General features: G+C 39.5%; 3 protein-coding genes across 3 annotated transcripts; 1 reads left to right on the forward strand and 2 right to left on the reverse strand.

The window, feature by feature from the left end:
- Positions 1-5,288: 5,288 nt before the first annotated feature.
- On the reverse strand, positions 5,289-7,612 carry LOC135076190 (dnaJ protein homolog 1). Its single transcript, XM_063970699.1, has 3 exons — positions 7,490-7,612; positions 6,526-7,354; positions 5,289-6,225 (listed from the first exon to the last, which is right to left on the reverse strand). The coding sequence occupies exons 2-3, from the start codon at positions 7,348-7,350 to the stop codon at positions 5,992-5,994; spliced, it is 1,059 nt and encodes a 352-aa protein (XP_063826769.1). The 5' UTR covers positions 7,351-7,354; positions 7,490-7,612; the 3' UTR covers positions 5,289-5,991.
- Positions 7,613-8,784: 1,172 nt separating this feature from the next.
- LOC135076285 (cysteine-rich protein 2-binding protein) lies at positions 8,785-18,102 on the reverse strand. Its single transcript, XM_063970800.1, has 13 exons — positions 17,651-18,102; positions 17,434-17,571; positions 17,175-17,323; positions 16,986-17,078; positions 16,698-16,842; positions 16,391-16,514; positions 15,857-16,272; positions 15,675-15,762; positions 12,672-12,862; positions 12,072-12,190; positions 11,033-11,214; positions 10,251-10,331; positions 8,785-8,895 (listed from the first exon to the last, which is right to left on the reverse strand). Exons 1-13 carry the CDS (start codon positions 17,860-17,862, stop codon positions 8,803-8,805), a joined length of 2,031 nt encoding a protein of 676 aa, XP_063826870.1. The 5' UTR covers positions 17,863-18,102; the 3' UTR covers positions 8,785-8,802.
- LOC135076380 (transcriptional adapter 2A) lies at positions 8,889-10,211 on the forward strand. Its single transcript, XM_063970892.1, has one exon. It carries the CDS (start codon positions 8,904-8,906, stop codon positions 10,197-10,199), a length of 1,296 nt encoding a protein of 431 aa, XP_063826962.1. The 5' UTR covers positions 8,889-8,903; the 3' UTR covers positions 10,200-10,211.
- Positions 18,103-18,816: the final 714 nt, after the last annotated feature.

Here is an 18,816-nt window from a genome sequence, read left to right on the forward strand (position 1 = left end):
TGCATGCAATGTCGTATCGTTTGTTTGTATTGTATTGTACTGACTAGAAATACATTTCTAGGGAATGCTTGACGAACGTGATCCTGGATCTGTCCAATATGATTCTAATTGATCAAGCTAGTAAATCTCGCATTACCATACCTAAACTCGATGCTTAAGTATCTGTGTATGCCACGTGCCGACATCGATACGACCGCGTCATATCTTCGCTGCGGTGTTAACAAACAAATGGATGGCTTTCCAGAAGCTTCGATCAGTTTTTATCTTGCACGTGAGATATGAACTGCTACAATGCCCAATCCGTCTGCAGTCAAAGACCCAACAACTATCCACGACTCTATTTCTAGATAGATGTAACTCAAAATGCAACAAAATAGATGCCAAGCGCCTTGGCGTCAAAACACTTTACAGCAGTCGTGCATTTGGCAAATACAACAGATGTTGAACGAAACAAGGTCGCTCTAAATGTTAGCGAGAAAAAACTAGTGTTAATATTTTTTCTCACTTGCCTTCTAAATACATAGGTAGTTATGGAAGCCAAAGCAATAAATGGAACACCCGATATGGATTTAGAGGACAAAATACTAAATACGACAAATAATGCGATAAAAATAAATGTTCACACTTCTACAACTCCACCATCTGTACTTACCTAGTAACGTTATGGACAAATTGGTTTCTTCTAAAGGGAATAACCCATACTTGTTATTGTTTCACGGAATACTCTAACGAATCCACCTAATCAGACCAATAAGTTTTGAAAACTTGAGCACACCATTGGGGATATTTTACTAACGGGGATAACTTACCAAATGCACATTGATTGAACCCAGTGACAATGATGCACATGATGTAGATTTGCGTATATTAGTAACAATATTATGTACTTCCTGCTCATTGATCCAGTTAATATTCCTAGAAATTGGAAATCCTGGGTAGGTAGGCGTGCTCTAAATGTCCCGAGAGCAAAAAACTAGGACGATAAGATTGAGTAAACTAGAGCTATTGTTTGAATCATCTTCCAAGATAAGTATCCAACGATAATAGTAGACACACTAAAGTTATCTATTACTTATTTTGTTGACTTGACTTAGCTTTATAAGGTTTCATGATATTAATAGATTTACCTATTATGATCTTACCTACACACCACTTATGTACACAACAAAACATTTATGATCACCCTGTAATAGGTACCTTAAGTGGACGCCTATTATTATTTTGGTACGCAAATAAACACAAGTCGAGTTATTATTGTAAGTTTCAAAAATAGTTCACCTTGATTGAATTTATTACTAAAACTCACTCGATCGATTCCAAAACTTTACGTTCCTTAACCTAAAAATATTTCCATATAATTTGTTTGCACTCTAATTGCTTTTCTTAATGAATAATTCGAATCCAAGTCGTATCTAGGGCATACCCGTGCCGATAACTTCGTTCCGTGCAATGATAATACAAGCTGCAAAATTGCGTAGATCGCTACGTCACATCAGTTACGTCGATGCGTCGAACGTTTCAACACGGCAGGATTGCCAGCAGACAAGAAAGTTCTTCGTTCGCGTGGCGTGGTCACAGAATCACGTTTTTGTTCCACGTGATGGCGCGGAATCACGTGTACGATTTTAATCGCTTTGTGCGAGCAGCATCTGAAATTTGGACTAATTTGGGGAGAATTCTAGGTGCATGAAGATTTTAAGTTTAGGTACCTATTTGCCAAAAATGTTTGAACTTTATTTCAATTTGAGTAAAAGTTTTCTACAAGGCATTTGACAACGTTGTTTTTGTTATTTACATATTTTATTTTGCATTATTAATAAGCTTTAAACGTCAATTAATTCTTATTGTCCTTTCTTTACTTAGTGATTTATAGTGTCCTTCAAATATCGTTTTATATGGAGTCGTGCAAGGAAGTATCATCGGACCTTATTTTAAAAAATCATTTAATCGTGATTCGTGCTATTGATTACCTACATTTGAAACATTAAACAATGAACACTCTATGTAACTTTAAAGTTTAAATCTTATCCTGCATCATTATTTCAATCTCAATATGTACATTCAAAAGCTGATGGAATTACCGACTGACCTCATTAAATTTCTAGAATCGTCTGCAGTAACTGTACGCAGAGTGATTTGGGGTGATTTTAACTGTAGAGTGTGAACCCCACCCACAAACTAGTCGCTGCGGTAACAACTGGTCGAGCGCGGCGCGGACATTCGCCGCACTCGCTCTCTCGAAGCCGCGCGAACGCTCGGGAACGTTCGGCAGCAGTCTACGCTCCTTCTCGACGATTCCGCGTTCATAAACCCCATCCCGTTACGCGTTATCAACTTATCACCATAACACCCGTAAACTAGACTCTATCCCATTGCTATAAGGGACTCACTTACAGGAACTGTTTTGTGAAAATAAATCTAGGTCCTCTTATCCACCTCGCTATTGAAAATTTCTCGTCATTTTAATGTATTGCTATGCAGTTATGCATTGCAGTTCTCGACGGTTCTTTCTTTTCTTTACATAATTACCTACCTATTAAATTGAAGTGGATAGGTGCATCTTAATATTAAGTCCTCATAAATCCTTTGTTTGCATTGTCAGAAGAATCGAGAATGTTTTGTAATAAACGATTATATTTTTTTATATCGGGAATGTAGGTTACCACACCTACATACCAATTTAATTTTTGCTTTTTATGTCTTTAAGTTTCAGTTGTTGTTGTGTGGGTAATATTCTTCATCTTCATCATCATCAGTTTTATTCTAATGGATCGCTAATCTTTACCTAGGTTTAATTGTAGTTTAAGTTTTAGTTAAACCAACCAACCATCATTGCTCTTTCTCTTTTTTTTTTGGGTCAAAGCACCAGTAGGTATAGTTTAATTTCACCGATCACTGTAAAGTAAAGTAATGGTAACAGGTTTATTCATTCCTGTTACACTTTTTCGTGGAGCCCACATGGCAACGGCCAATGACCTCTCCCTCCTCCAACGAAGCACGGTGCCCAATGGCCATCATTTGAAACTAGTACCGAAATATAGATTAGACAATACGTAACTTTTGAATAGGCCTTCTAGGTAAGTGAGTGAAAGTGCTGAGTCAATTTTAGAAACTTACATGTAGGCCCTGAGTAGTTTAAATTGGTAGGTAATTAAAGTTCGTGGAGATACTTTATAATTTCTATCTTTGTTAAACCTATGACATTTGAGCCTATTGTTAAAGACTCTAGTTCAAGCTAGAGCATGATACGGTTTGCAAAAACTTTAGAGGTAGTTACTTAGCCGTACTAAGACGTTAACCATGTTGTGGACTTGAAGGGCAGTTAGGGTCAATGTCGAATGTTCTTTTGATTATGTTTCATCTTATGTAACATGATATTGATATAGTACATAGAAATAGGCAAGTGGAATGTCGCGTTTTAATTACTGAAGTGACATTGTTAATAGGGTAATTACCTGCTATATTGACCTGTTAATTTATTTACCCATCAGCTAGCTAGTAGGTTTGTACGTACAGTTTGGGGCAGTAACCGCGCCTGTTGACCTACTTAATTTGTTCGAAAGTGAAAATGTTTACTTCACCTAAGTTGGCTGGTTTTTAACAGTTTTATAAAGAATATTAACCCCTCGAAGAAAGCTAATAAAAGCTTGTGTTCACCGCAATAGTCCAGCGGCGCAGCAGGAATCGAACCCGCGTTCCTCGGATCCGATCCGATCTCGACACCATTGGGCTATTGTTATATTAATAAAATTGATTTTAGGAGTTATTTATTTATGATTAAAATGGACCTCTCCTAATTTACCTTATGTGTAAGTACAAGTACCTAATTTATTAGGTATAAGTATTAGGAAGGTAGGTACTTCACAAAACCATGATTAATTTATAAATTCTAACTGGGATAATCAAATGCCAGAAATAACATTCTACGTCTCTCATCTTCTACATATTATTATTTCTTAGTTAACAGAGAATCAATGTCAAGATATTTTAGGGACACGGAAATTTGGTGAGTTTAAAAACCTTGGTGAAGTGTTGACGAGTGTCTTATGGTTTTGATAATGAAAGCAAGAAAATTAAATAAATAATTAAATACCTCTATTAGGTAGGTATCTAGAGCAAGTTAGTGTTGGTTAGGGTTTAGATTTAATTGATTTGTAGTACAGCGCATCCTATCAATGTTTCCCAACGATCTTGCTGCGTTGCGTGCGGAACTGCGGACTGCGGTGCACGGGTCGGGCGCGGCGCGTATTTTTGACGCGTGACGTCACCGCGCCTCGGCCTCCATAGCACACGTGTGAGGCTGGGCCACTATAACGGCGATTATGTTGATTAGATTATCACCACCTGAACCACCTCCAATGGCTTCCGGTACCCGCTCACACATGCATAATGTTGCGAATGCACTAATGCAAATGCAAGAACAACAAATTCACAGGAAATATTTTTTAAAGCATAGGTATTTGGTAGGTAGGCACTAGGTAGATACTAGGTACTATCGTATAGGCAGGAACTAGGTAGGGGGTAGGGGGAGGTAAGTAGGTACTTTGTATTTTACAAATGGACACTTGAAATTAGTCGTTGTTGTAGTGATGTAACAACTCAGTACCTACCTAGGAAAAAACCACGTGATTAATTTAGCCTTGAAAGATAAAAACCTAATCAAAATGTTGATCCGTATGAGCAAATATTACCTAATAATAAAACACGTGTTTTGCTTTATTTATAGTGGGAATGTTTATTTCACATCTCATCCCGCTCGATAGCATAATAGCAACTCGCGTATTTCGTGGCCCGACGCTTCCAGCTCAGCACCAAGGTCCATCAGGTTCCCGTCGCTGCCAACGCGACGATGTGAATTATGAATTTACAGCTGTTTATACATTAAAATACCCCAGTGAATTTAAATTTTCTTTTGCATCTTTCTCTCATATTGACATCCAAAAGTGGATTGCTATTGCTACCCTCTGGATACTTTGCGATCCGTGCGTACCTACACACTAACACTAATCTGTCTTTACTGTAAAGAAAGTGTGGACATGTCATGTCAATAGGGAGGAACCAGGAGGAACAGACCTCCCTCCTGCTGCCTTTTCATTCTCTGCATATTTATGTGGTGTGTGTGTGGCCAACTTATAATATACAAAAGCCCTAGAAATGCCTACATACTTATCCCTGGCGTCTGAATACTCGCGCGCGCAAAAATAGATTCGCGTGGGCGATCTAATCTTGAATATCTAACGATTAAATGTGGCTTCCCACCGAGACACTTATAAAATGAAACAACTGCAATCTTTTGAATGTTTGTTTATTAGTTAGTCATTTTAACAGCAATTATAAGTGATAAGTTTTCTCTTACTCTTGCCTATAAGTCACTACTACAATAGAATTCGAACAATTTAACCTATGGGCCACAAAGAGTTGTCACAACCTGTCACGTGGTGACTCCACTTTGGTACCCTTACAATATGCAATTGCTAGTTCCACGTTTCCCTTCTGCTCCGAAACCTACAACTTACAATCGCTGTCATGAAGATCACAATATTTACATAACAATGTATAAAATATTTACAGCTTACCAAATTAAATAAAAATACACACACAAAACAAGTAATCAGTCATCCTAACAGCACTTTGTACTAAAACGCACAAAGATCACTCAAACACACAAATTTTGGCTAAACCAGGCATTGTCCTACAGACACACACTGGACCCAATATTAATTAGGCAGCAACATAATTAACATCCTACATGACTAGTAGGAATGTCTCACAACAAATTGAGCATATAAACTGCAGTCCTGATGGCTTCCTTGGAGATCAGGCAAGTCCATACCAAAGGCCTAATCAGTATGAATTTGCAGTCTCCAAGTCAATTTGAAAAAGATTTACTTTGACAAATGAACACTACAACTAGAAAGTCATCGGAACTAGCCAATTATACACTTAAATCTGTACTAATGAGATACACAGCAGTCTTGGGTGGTGATTAACTTAGTTAGGCAGAGTATCACTGAGTATTTCCTTGACACCTGATGACAGACGGTCGGGGAATTTGATGTCAAAGGCGACCAGAAGGTCACCTTTCCTCGTTGGTTCCTTGGGGAAGGGCAGCCCGTATCCCGGGAACCTCTTCACTGTGTGTGGCTTGACTATTTCTCCTTGGAGGTTCACTGTTAACTTCTCACCAGACATGGTCGGCACTTCAATGATGGTCCCGCAAAGAGCCTGCAACAAAAGAAAACAATGGTTATCTACTGGATGATGACTCATACTTTAATAAACTTGCATTACCATAAACTGAACAATGATATCACAAGTCCTATAAATGTAGTAGGTTGGAAAATAATACCTAACAAGTTCATTGCTACTCTCAATGACAGTAAATCATATCCAATTAAGTTCAATGACATAAAAATTAAGATGAATATTCATGGAATTTCAAGTTATGAACATTATTATGACAATACATAGCACAATCTAGAAACAAAACAATGATTTTATAGCATACACAAAGTGACTGCTTACCTGTTTTAATGAGATTTTCGCTGTATATCTGATGTCACTGCCTTCTCTCTTGAACTGAGTGTGTGGCTTATCCCTGATGATGAACACTATGTCTGCTGGGATCTTGTTGCGGCCCTGGTCGCCCTCCTTCTGGAAGGTGATCTTAGTTCCCGCTTTCCATCCTGGCTTCACGTGTATTGTCAGAACTTTGTCTTCCTTCTTCGACGTGCCGTCGGGCTGTATGACGCGTCGCGAGATCTTCATCTTTTTGACGCACCCACGCGCGATGTCTTCTAGTGACACGTACAGATCATGTTCAATGGGCGGATCCTGGGTCTTCTCTTTTCTGCTTGGCGAACCGTGGAAGTTGAAACTGTGGCTGCGGAACGCGCCGCCGGGGCCTCCCGGCCGCGACTGCCCCATGCCCATGTTCGCAAACGGATCCATGTCCACGTCCATATCGCGGTCGAAGAACATCGTCGTGCCACCGCTTCCGCCATTCAGATCGAAGAAAGCCTGGAACGGGCTTGCGGAACCGAAGAACTGAGCGAACGTCGCCTTCGGGTCTCCGTGGAAGGCGTAGGAGTATGACTGACCCATTCCAGGACCATGACTGCCGGCTCCGCCCTTCAGACCTTCCTCGCCGTGAGCGTCAAAGATTTCTCTCTTCTTTTTGTCTGACAATACCTCGTAAGCTTCTGCCACCTCCTTGAATCGTTCTTCAGCGCCCGGGGCCTTGTTTTTGTCTGGGTGATATTTGAGCGCTAGTTTACGGTATGCTTTCTTTATCTCATCGTCCGTCGCACCTTTTGAGAGTCCTAGAATTTTATAGTAATCTTTCCCCATATTTCTGAAACAAAAAACGTAAAGATATTTAGCCTCTGTTCGGCTGAGACCTTTTTTGGAGATGTGTACGCTGATCCGTTCTAATTCCGTAAAAATGAATTTACAAATTTTAAAACACACTTGTTACAAAGATACTTACAATAACTACGAAATCCGATCGATAATTCAACGAAATCCAACGGGTTACTAGAAATATTGTCCAAATTGCACCTCACACACTACACAACACTTCACATTCGCAACTTCACAAATGAATGAAACGTTGCGCGCTCGTCGCGCCAAAATATATACATTAAAACGTCTAGAACATTCTGGGGCCTTCACCCGCCATAGAAAAGAGATACAAATAACTTTAAATGCGCTGCATCAGGTGTGTTAGAAAGAGATAAATATAAATTTCACAGTTCAAAGTTCCAGAAAATTACCACTGTTTGCTCACGTCATATTTAAATCAGTATGTTCTCTGTGGCTACGTCTGATAAGATTTTACTTTGAACCAATCCGAATAACTCAATCCAATCAATCGGAACCAATCAAAGGTTTTGACAAAAAGTTTCATTCAATCGTAAATCAGTATTTTGGGAGTGGAAGTAGTATTTAACCTATTAGTCGCCCAGCCCATGGCGGGGAGGCGCCTGGAACCCTGGAAATTAATGAAATATCTTGGAATTATCTTAGAAGCTGCTTCTTAATTTGACAGTCTCTAACATAATTTTAATAGTCCACCTGATCAATGAAAAACTTCGCATTTGTTCACCTGGGTGAAATAATTCCTAGGTGAACAAAGGCAACCCTTAGTCGACTCAATTCACCCGGAAAATAATGTTGGGTGAAATGGTTCCGAGGTGAAATGAGGACACTATTAAAAACCATGGGTTCACCTGGGTGAACAAAGTGGAATAAACCGTCCATAATATCTGTAAAACCCACAGATATGGATTAGAGGCTTAGATTAGAGGTAAAACCCTAAGTGAAACCGTCCCATTCCAACTATTATGATATTGTCAGGAGCGCGCTACTATTTATACTGGATTATTAGTTTCGATTTTTGCCACATTGGACAACCAAAGAAATATGACATTTGCATGAGGGCGCTACTATCAATATATTGCTGGGATAATATAAAAAAAATATAGTTTGTTCTCTATTCTGAGAGATTTTTGACGTTTTTCTGAATCGTCGGACGTCAACCAAAATTCATTTAGAAGAAAAAATAAACTGAAGACTTGGCTGTATAGCGCAATTGCCTTGCCTTTTCCTGAAAAGGAAAGATTTACAAAAAAAAGACAAGTGACAACTTTGACAAGCACGAAAAACGAAAACAACCATTCGCGTGATCGTGCTATTTATTTTTATCATAATTTGCTTGCAAATACTACAAATATTTGTGTTTATTGTTTGTATCGAGGAGTGTAAGTACTTAAACAACAGTGCTGTTTTTGTAATCTTTATTTATCTGATAAGCCTTAAGAACAACGCGTGCCGGCAGCCCTTGTACTCGATGTCGAAGTACTTTTCGTAGAAGTCTTGAATTAGCTCCTCGACCTGCGAACATGTCGAACGATATATTACAAACGAAATGCGATGCTTGCTCGGAGGTGGCTCACGAACCCTTCATTGAGTGTTGCGAGTGCGAGAGTAACTTGTGTATGTCATGTTTTGCCTCTGGACGCGAAGTGAATTCCCACAAAAACGACCACAAGTACGCTGTCCGCCGCAACGACTTCCCTCTATTCGAAAACTGCAACTGGTCCGCCAAGGAAGAGTGCAAGTTACTCTCTGCACTGTCCTCTTATGGTTATGGTAATTGGGAAGAGATCTCTAAAAGTGTACACACTAGATCAAAGCTTGAATGTCAGGAACACTACAAGAAATATTATATCGAAAATGTGCAGTATAAAGGGCTGAAACTTTTGCCAGAAACACAACAGTCCCTGTTCCCTAGACCTGTGATACCTTATTTGTATAGCACAGAGGTGACAATAAATCCACCTCGCAACAACCAGGGTGATCAGCATTTGGCCGGTTATAATGCACACAGATCTGAATTTGAGTTAAGCTATGATCATAATGCAGAAAGCATTTTTAATATTGAAAACAATTATTCCGATGAAGAGGATGATGAAGATGATTGTATGGACTCTTTGAAAATAGCTTTAGTCAACTCACTGAACACCAGGCTGAGAGAGAGGCAGAGGCGGTATAAAATTATACAAAACCATGGGCTCATAATGCCCAGCAAGCTGGTCTCCTGGTTACAAAAGTTTGATAACACCCTGGGAAGGCAGAAATGTGAGAGGTTACTTGCGTACATGCAGTTTATGACTGGAATACAGTTTGATGCATTCATGGAGGGCCTGAGTTTGGAGTGCGAGATCATGCAGAGAATACTGCGGTTGTGCGAGTACAGGAAGTGTGGCATTCGGACACTGTACGCTGCAAAGTTGTACAAGCACTTGAAGAAGGACAATGACATGATGATAAAGGAACAGCAGCACTCCACATTTGTGATGATGAGGAAGTTTGAAGGTATATCACCCGTCAAGAGCAAAATCTTTGGGAGAGACGATGGGAAAGTCAAGAAAATCAAGAAGTGTATTATGCCTCTTGAAATTGTAGATTTACCAGGTTTTCATCTTTTGTCGGAGTCTGAGAAAGTTTTGTGCTCTAATCTGCGTTTGGTCCCGAAAAACTACTTGGAATTCAAGGAACAGCTCGTCACAGAAAATAATAAGTTGGGTTTCCTCAGGCTTTTGGATGCTCGGAGGATAGTTAAGATAGATGTTAATAAAACTAGGAAAATCTATGATTACTTAGTAAGCGAAGGATTTCTTACTAAACCTTTATAAATAAACTCATAATATTGTGTCATTATGTTGTTTTCTTTTGTCTTTGCTTACCTTGAAACCAAACTTTTGGTACAAAAATATGGCAGGGTTAGTTGGGGATACATGGAGTGTCACATCTTTTCCGGAACAAGTCTGTAATAAGAAAAAACATTTAGAATGCCTAAAATGCATTTCAAATAAATATAATAATGAAAATAATCGCATTTCAGACATTTTTGTTCTTGAATACATTCTCTTTTATTTCTTGTTAAATATTTAGAGCTGATTTGGAGTTTTGTTAACTCGCGATGATATTATGAAGCCGCGTTTTTGCCTCGGCCAGCAAGTTTTAGAGGCGAGAATAGACCCAATAACGACATCTTTTACCATTTTCTTAGACGATTATCACACTGCACCGCGCTCCGCCGCGGTCCGCGTGATTACATATAAAAAATCCCGTGCGCAGACGCGTTGTCAGTGTGTTGTGCCGCGCGTGTTATCTATACAAACTGAGGTACTTGTATACAATGATTAAATCTATCGTCCCGCGTACCGCGGCGGAGCTCGGTGCAGTGTGATAATCGCCTTAGTCCTCGGTAGGGCATGGAATCTGCGCGTCATAGCAAGAACCGGTTCCAAAACCCGGTACTTGTTATGACTCACAAGGACCTGTTCCAAGTCTCCTATACCTAAGGCCCAGAACACACGGTGAAACGCAATTGCAACGAAACTGCAACTTCTAGTTACTTTTGAGTTGCATCTAAGTTTCTGCCATAGATTCCGTTGAGACCATACATGACGCGACCATTTTAAAACCGGTTTCAAACTGGTCGTCTGGGCCTTAGTCCTCATACCTGCAGTAGATGGTACAGCATGAAGGACGCGATGCCAGCGCCGCGCCACTCGGGCCGCGTGAGCACGAAGGAGATATAGGCCTCGTTCGCGCGCGCGTCTGGCACCAGGAACGCGCAGCCCACCACCAGCCGCCGATACGTCACCACGCAGCTGAATTCCGGGTACTGCAGCGCTTCGGTCACTAAGCAACAATGTAAGTACTCGTAGGGCTATATTTCACCGGGACACCATGGCGGCGCAACCAGTTGCCGCTACCAACAAAATGTATACAGCTTTGCGCAACCAAACGGACACCAGGTGAGTAACTCTCCATAGAGCTGTATACATTTTGTTGGTAGCGGCGACGGGTTGCGCCGTAAGTTTATGATGTCGAGCCCTGCGTACCCAAAGGGCTATATTTCACCGGGACACCATGTAGAAGCAACCAGTCGCCGCTACCTACCAACAAAATGTATACAGCTCTATAGAGAGTTACTCACGTGGTGTCCGTTTGGTTGCGCAAAGCTGTATACATTTTGTTGTTAGCGGCACTAGTTGCGCCGCCATGGTGTCCCGGTGAAATATAGCCCAAACACCTGCACGCAGGAAGATTTAATCAAGGCTACTGACAACGCCGCTCTTGTAGCGGAGTTTTGGGCTGACACTGTGGTGTAGGTTTGCTGTCGACACGACAAGAAGACGAAGTAAGTTCATGTGTTCTTCACAGAGGACATAGACAAGTACCTACATACAGTCGGCAGTACATCTTGCATCAAAAAAAATTTGATTGCACATTTTTATTTCAAAGAACTTTAGTGCTTAGCTTGATGATGTCGTCATCACATTACGACGTCGAGAGCTGATTTTGCGAAATACATATTCTGCGTTAAATACATCCGATAGTTTGCAAAAACATGGATTAATCTCCATGGTAAAAATCAAAAGATTTTTTTCTGTAAACTCTTGATAGGAACATGTGAACTGCTTGCAAATCTTTTCTCAGCAGTGATTAAGTTGGAATCATTAATTTCTTACTTAATTTAATTAGGGAAGACTTACAATCGATCCCCGGCCAGAAGAACTGCGCGCAGAGATTGTTGACCGCCGCGATGTGTTGCGGGCGCACGTATGAGAAGTCCAAAGTGCCGCGCGGTGGTGGTACGTAACCTTTGATGTGCCTGCAAGAATACGTCTCTTAGCTTTCCAGATTTGGAAAAAAAATACTTTCATATATTATTATACCTACTAGTAAATCTAATTCTTACAAATAGCGCACAGCTGATGGTCGCTGGTACAGAAAAAATCTCGAGTTGGCGACTACGAGACGGATGACTTAGTGTGGGCAGACCGTCAACTAGGTGGACCTACGAAGGTCAGGTGAAGGTCACGAGAAGCACCTAGATGCGGGGAGCGCAAGAAATCCTTGGGGGAGGCCTTTGTCCAGTAGTGGAACGTCATATGGCTGAAACGAACAAACTTCAACTCTGTGGGAGAATGATGCAAGGACACTATGTATGTAGCAAGTCCTAAAACCCCTGTTAGCCTTGGCTTTAGTAGTAAATAGTATGTCTGTCTAGTGTCTACCAGTTCACCCAAGTATCCACCAAGTAACAGCGGATACTAGGCCGAAAAATTTTCAGATTAATCAGTATCCCTCACTTGTTGGTCTTCCGCAGCAGCTCATCCGTGAGCTTCAGCCACAGCGGCGTGGAGTCCGCGTCCCGTCGGATGTAGGGCTTCAGTAGCGCGCCCGAGTACGGCGATCGGAACGGTGCCGGCTCCGTCTTGGCCACCACAGTTGTCCCGTAGTTTGTACTGGCTATGGTGCCGCACAGGTTGTCCATTAGGTACTGAAATAATAATGAATTAGTTTAAATTTTAAATTAGACAACATATTTTCATTTGGTTAAAAACTAGGGAAGTTCATCGAGAAAACTACTTTAGACTCAGGGCCGGACTGTGAGTTTAAGGGGCCCTTGGCTAACATTTCTTAGGGGCTCACTCTCGCATTATTGTCGACTTTGACTTGACTTAACTAGGTGCCTCTTGAATACACGGGGCCCTGGGCTGAAGCCCAAACAGCCATAATAATATGGTGAATCCAGCTCTGTTTAGACTCGTCGTTTCAGCCAAATGACGTCCACTGCTGGACAAAGGCCTCCTCCAAGGTTTTCCTCCAATGTTTGCGCCTCAGACTAGCGGATCAGGTTCAGCTGGGATAGGTAGTACTCGTACTCAATGAATAATTTTATATTTGAATTTAGACTATAACGTTTATTTGACGTTTACAATGGCAATCGAATGAAATTTAACAAGTTAGGTAATGAATTGAAGTTAAACCAAGTATGTGTGACGTCATCGGGTACGGTCGCATCCCAATCTATTTTTAGAAGCCACAGCTTTTGAATTAATATTTTGGCAATGATAATAGCTGGAGCTAATAAACCTAGCGGGTCATAAATTTGAGCTTTAATGGCTAACATACGACGTTTAGTAAGTACTGTATTTTCTTTCATATCGATTTTAGACGCAAAATACAGGGTGTCCCGTAATGCAACGTCAAGCCGGAACTGGGTGTTGAGGCAAGTTATGCTGGTTATCAGAAAAATATAAAAAAAAATCTATGTGGCATTTTGTCAAAATAATAGGCATTTAAAAAAAAACAAAAAATTCTACTCCCGGTGACGGTCTTTTTACTCGTGTTGCCACTAATCTTCTCTTTTTCCAAATTTTTTTTTTGTTATGTAACCCTGAATAATGCTTCTCTAAATTGTTATCAAAATTACAAAACCAGCTGCTCCAGCTTGGATGAAAAAAATACATTATTCCCAAAAAAATTTTCAAAATAAAAATTTTGCCTAGTTTAAACTGACTGTACTGAAAAAAAATTGTACTACGCGAGTGTGGCAAGTGACGTCATAATTTGGCGCATTTAGTAAGGATTCCAAAATAGTATAACACTTGGTAAATTCTTGCTGTAATTGTCGACAATTTTTGTTTTTTTGGAAATAATCCCGTTTTTAACTTTATCTACCTTGGTTAAAAAATATTATTCTAATGTGCCCAAAATTCAAGTTTCTGTGACTGACTACCGTACAGTCAGTCACAGAAACTTCTGTCACCATGACAGTAATTAGTAGTTGACATACTGTGACAAAAGTCACCCGTGCGCGCCTTTACTACCTGCTCTGCCTGCACTTGTACTTGGTAACAGGGATAATAAGGATATAAAGTTTCGGTTATGGATACGGTTACGGATATTAGAATAATATTATACCGGTTTCGGTTACGGTCACGGATATGAAATCATTTCAGATTATCCGAAAGTTTCGGATAATTTCGGTTACGGAATTATTAGAATTTCAAAAATGTAGGTATAATTCAAATAGCAAAATGCTGCATGACCCACATAGCTACTTTATGTAGGTACCAACTAAGACGACACCTATGTATGATAAAGGTAAAACAGGCTGGCATATTAGATGGTGCCAGGGAATGCCAGACAAGTTGGTAACAAATATTAAGATTTAAGGTACAATTCCAAGACGGGCCGCAGACCGCAATCTGCAACCGCAAACTGCAAAACTCTATGAAATCGGCAGCGCGGCATTGCAGCTGCGGCCTGTATACTGCAGATTTCATAGAGTTTTGCAGTTTGGAATTGTACCCTTAGACTCCGCCTTTATCCGAAACTATCCGTAACTTTTGAATCAGTTTCGGTTACGGTTATGGATATTTTTTATTTCGGATATCCGATAGTTTTGGTTACGGTTACGGATATCCATAACATCCCTGCTTGGTAAGATGGCCCTTTCCGTCCCGCTAATACCTTTTAAAATGGCTTCTTCACCTCAATTAAGCCAGAAACTTGAATTTTGGGCACATTAGAATAATATTTTTAACCAAGGTAGATAAAGTTAAAAACGGGATTATTTCCAAAAAAAACAAAAATTGTCGACAATTACAGCAAGAATTTACCAAGTGTTATACCATTTTGGAATCCTTACTAAATGCGCCAAATTATGACGTCACTTGCCACACTCGCGTAGTACAATTTTTTTTCAGTACAGTCAGTTTAAACTAGGCACAATTTTTATTTTGAATTTTTTTTTTGGGAATAATGTATTTTTTTCATCCAAGCTGGAGCAGCTGGTTTTGTAATTTTAATAACAATTTAGAGAAGCATTATTCAGGGTTACATAACAAAAAAAAAATTTGGAAAAAGTGAAGATTAGTGGCAACACGAGTAAAAAGACCGTCACCGGGAGTAGAATTTTTTGGTTTTTTTTAAATGCCTATAATTTTGACAAAATGCCACATAGATTTTTTTTTATATTTTTCTGATAACCAGCATAACTTGCCTCAACACCCAGTTCCGGCTTGACGTTACATTACGGGACACCCTGTATAATTCATCAGTAGAATTTAACCAGCCCAATCCTAACGTTTTGTTTTGAATTAGTTCACCAATCGAAAGTTCCTTTGAACATTGTTGCGTAATGTCACTACTTAAGGTCCATTTTCGAAGTGGAAAACTGTTCTCCACTGAACTGAATTCTGTCGATTCTGTTTAGACTGCTTTTATTAAAACTGCAGAGCGCAATCAAAGATTTCTGATGGATCACTAGTGAATGTGGTGTGTGGGATGGGATTGTAACTTACCGATCTTTGGAATCTATCCAACACTCTTTCAGTGTTCATGACGTCTCTGGGGTCTTCTGTCAAGTAGCCACCTAACAGCTTCACAGCTCTAAAACAATCAAGTAGGTACGTCAAGTTTACCGATCTAGTATTTTCTAAATTAAAATATATCAATAGAGTGCAGAATAAAATTGAAAACTCACTTGTCCAAATCAAATAAAGGCAAGTGTTTATGCCTCTTCAGTCTCCTCAAAGCCAGTTTTGCTTTCAACCTGCACAAATACGCCTTCTTATTTGGATCCTTCATTTTCGGTATCATTCCCTCGACCTGTTTCAACAGCTGCACCTCTTGATACTGCGTCATCGGCACCAAATTCTTATCTGGTTCTGGAAACTTTTCCATCCAAGGCAAATCGACAGAATTCAGTTCAGTGGAGAAAAGTGATTCTCTTTTTTCATAAGGATTTTCCTCTTGTTGCTTTTTGGGTTTCACGTCTGTGATCGATTTCTTGGTATCGTAATCATCGGATTGCGTTTCTTGGGGGTGACTGGAGCTGCTTAGACGAGAGTCGGAATCGTAGTACAGGAGGGGTTGAGAGTGGATGCTTGATGAGTCACTCTGTAAAAAAGATAGAAGATGAATGCTAGGTGTTTCCATTGGAGACATCCAAAATTGGACTCATGTGAGCTGATGATTACACAGTTCCTACACAGAAAAGGGAAAGGAGTATACTTACGTGGAATAGCGTTTGCACAGTGGTGGGCGTGAACTCAAACTTGCACATCCAATTGCTCTCCACCTCCGAATAGCTCGGTTCGCGCGTCGACGACAGTAATTCTTTATATTCTTCGGCTTCTTGTCTGGATACACAAGATTGATAATATAAAATTTGTGGATGTAAAAAAAAAAGTAAGAAATTTTCTGCGTTAAATAAAAAAAATTGCACATTAATACATCCCCATTTTGTCCCTTTTACAAGAAGGATAATAAGGAACTACCTACTAGAAAACTTTTGGATAAATTCTTCACTATTCTAATATTACCTTCCATCTGAATCTGGTTCACCGAACAATAGGCTGCTTGAACTGTCAAAGTCGAACCGTTTCTTTTTGGCTGGCACAGGCTCAACACTCGGGGTGATCGGTGTAATTGGCTCTTCCTCCTCTTTGTTTATTAAATGCTGGTAACCTGTTGTTAATTAGGAATTACATTTTGAACTAATTAATCAAAACATTAAGTTAGTAAATCAGTTTCCTGCAGTGGAGAAAACATTAGCTTACAGTTTTGATGTTTCTTATAAAGTTTATCGATATTTTGTGTTTGATATTTACCCAATTCTATTACTTTTGACATAAAGATAACTTTGGCCACAGAAAAATTATTCCGAGACCGGCCCTTTGGCTTCTCTTTGGCTATTTCTTGAACTGAAATGCAAATAAAAAACATTTTAATTAAATGCAATCATAACATCTTATGTTAATTATTAGTTTCTACTGATTTAGGATACTACTTCTACATACTTATATCAGCAGCAACGGCTGGTGAGAATCCGTGCAGAAGCTTCCACCAGCCTGTTTCTCCGAGCACGTAAGATCCAGAGCGAAACATAAAGTTGTTGTACACCGACAGGACTCCAGCAATGGTGCCAACCCAGTTCTTCTTTTGTTTCCTGGAAATATAGTATTGAGTACATTAGAAGACATGTACACAAGACTATTTGGATATTAATTTTATGGATAAAAGCCTTTAGATTAGCTTTACAATACTAATACTACTTACGTATGCGCTCCAAACAACAGACTCCATGACCGATCAATGAAGGAGCAGATGTGTGTTTTGTAGTGGAAGAAACCATTGTTGCTGATACCATGCGCCTGGGTGTTCAGGTGATGAAGAGTTAGTAAAATAACATTTACCCTGGGCAAGAAAAATATATAAGTAGTTTTCTAGTATAATTGGGACTGAATTTTGAAAATGTAGACAAACGAGTACTAACCAGGGGAATTTATTACGTTTGAAAATTTCTTGATGTGTAGGCGAGCATTCGTAGCATGTAAAATCGAAAAACACGTCGCAGGCAAAATCACCAGGCGTACCGGGGCGGCGAAGACACGATAGGTGCACGAAGCAAGAGCAAACCTCGCATGTCAGCCCAGGGCTGTCTTGCTTGCACTCTGGCTGTTCGCAATACTTGCAATTAGCACACATTATTGATGAAAGACTCCGTTTGATGTTAATTATCTTCAAAAAATACACGATACAGTATTTTAGTTTTCCGAAAACAACACCAAAACAAACAACATAACCTCACTTTTTTACGTCAAATAATGTCAATGTCAAATAAATGTCAACATTGATAAATGGCAACGGAATACTATAATATAAAGCAAACGTTAAATTACCGTGCTCAAAGTAATTTTATTTCTCTAACAATGTTTCAACAGCATTGAATTGTACATACATGTGCAGGAAGATACAACTTGAACATAAGCCAATTCTACTACTAAAACATTTTTAAATAAGTTAACGTGGGTAGGTATTATTCAGTGAACAATAAATTAAACACACTAGCTATTATAGCTTAATTGATCACGCTAGATAATAAATATTATTTCCCGAAAGTATTCGTTTGTATACCAGTTTGTATTCCAGTGGGCAAAATAATAAAAAAGTGTGCGGTCGGCTAAAATAACTTTTATTCTAGTGCTTTATTCCTAAGCGCAATAAAAAAAAAACATTATTTTGTAAAGAAAAAAAATACGCGGGGTACCAATGTTTTCTTGGGAAAGTGAAGCTGGTGATGAAGCGTTAATTTTTTATTTTTAGTTACAATGCATTTACAAACCGTCGGTCGATTATTGTAAAATAGGGTTCATAAGTTTTCGTGAAAGTTCATGAGGTGCAAAATAAAACAACGATTTCAGCAGTATGAGGTAAGATAGCCAGTTCTTTTTGTGGTTGACGATTCTAAGCGAGCTTGCTTCCACCTTCGGCCAGATCATCATTTTCCATCATCTGAGATGTTGTCGATAAAAAAATCACGACGGTTAAGTATTTCAACAGTGAAATAACGTTTATTTAGAACGCCCATACCGTTTGTGAAACTGCACACGATGTAACTAAAATTATATTGCATTAGACAATAATATACCGTAATTCTTG

Source organism: Ostrinia nubilalis, chromosome 1 (genome assembly GCF_963855985.1).
Source record: "Ostrinia nubilalis chromosome 1, ilOstNubi1.1, whole genome shotgun sequence".
NCBI classification, from domain to species: Eukaryota; Metazoa; Arthropoda; class Insecta; order Lepidoptera; family Crambidae; genus Ostrinia; species Ostrinia nubilalis.

Bases quoted from the DNA above. Each gene is read 5' to 3' on its own strand.
- LOC135076380 (XM_063970892.1), top strand. From the start codon at position 8,904: ATGTCGAACGATATATTACAAACGAAATGCGATGCTTGCTCGGAGGTG.
- LOC135076285 (XM_063970800.1), bottom strand. From the start codon at position 17,862: ATGTGTGCTAATTGCAAGTATTGCGAACAGCCAGAGTGCAAGCAAGAC. The intron at 17,079-17,174 runs GTATGTAGAAGT...TTTGCATTTCAG, and splicing joins AGCCGTTGCTGCTGATATAA to TTCAAGAAATAGCCAAAGAG. The intron at 16,515-16,697 runs GTAATATTAGAA...TTGTGTATCCAG, and splicing joins GAACCAGATTCAGATGGAAG to ACAAGAAGCCGAAGAATATA.
- LOC135076190 (XM_063970699.1), bottom strand. From the start codon at position 7,350: ATGGGGAAAGATTACTATAAAATTCTAGGACTCTCAAAAGGTGCGACG. The intron at 6,226-6,525 runs GTAAGCAGTCAC...CTTTTGTTGCAG, and splicing joins CGAAAATCTCATTAAAACAG to GCTCTTTGCGGGACCATCAT.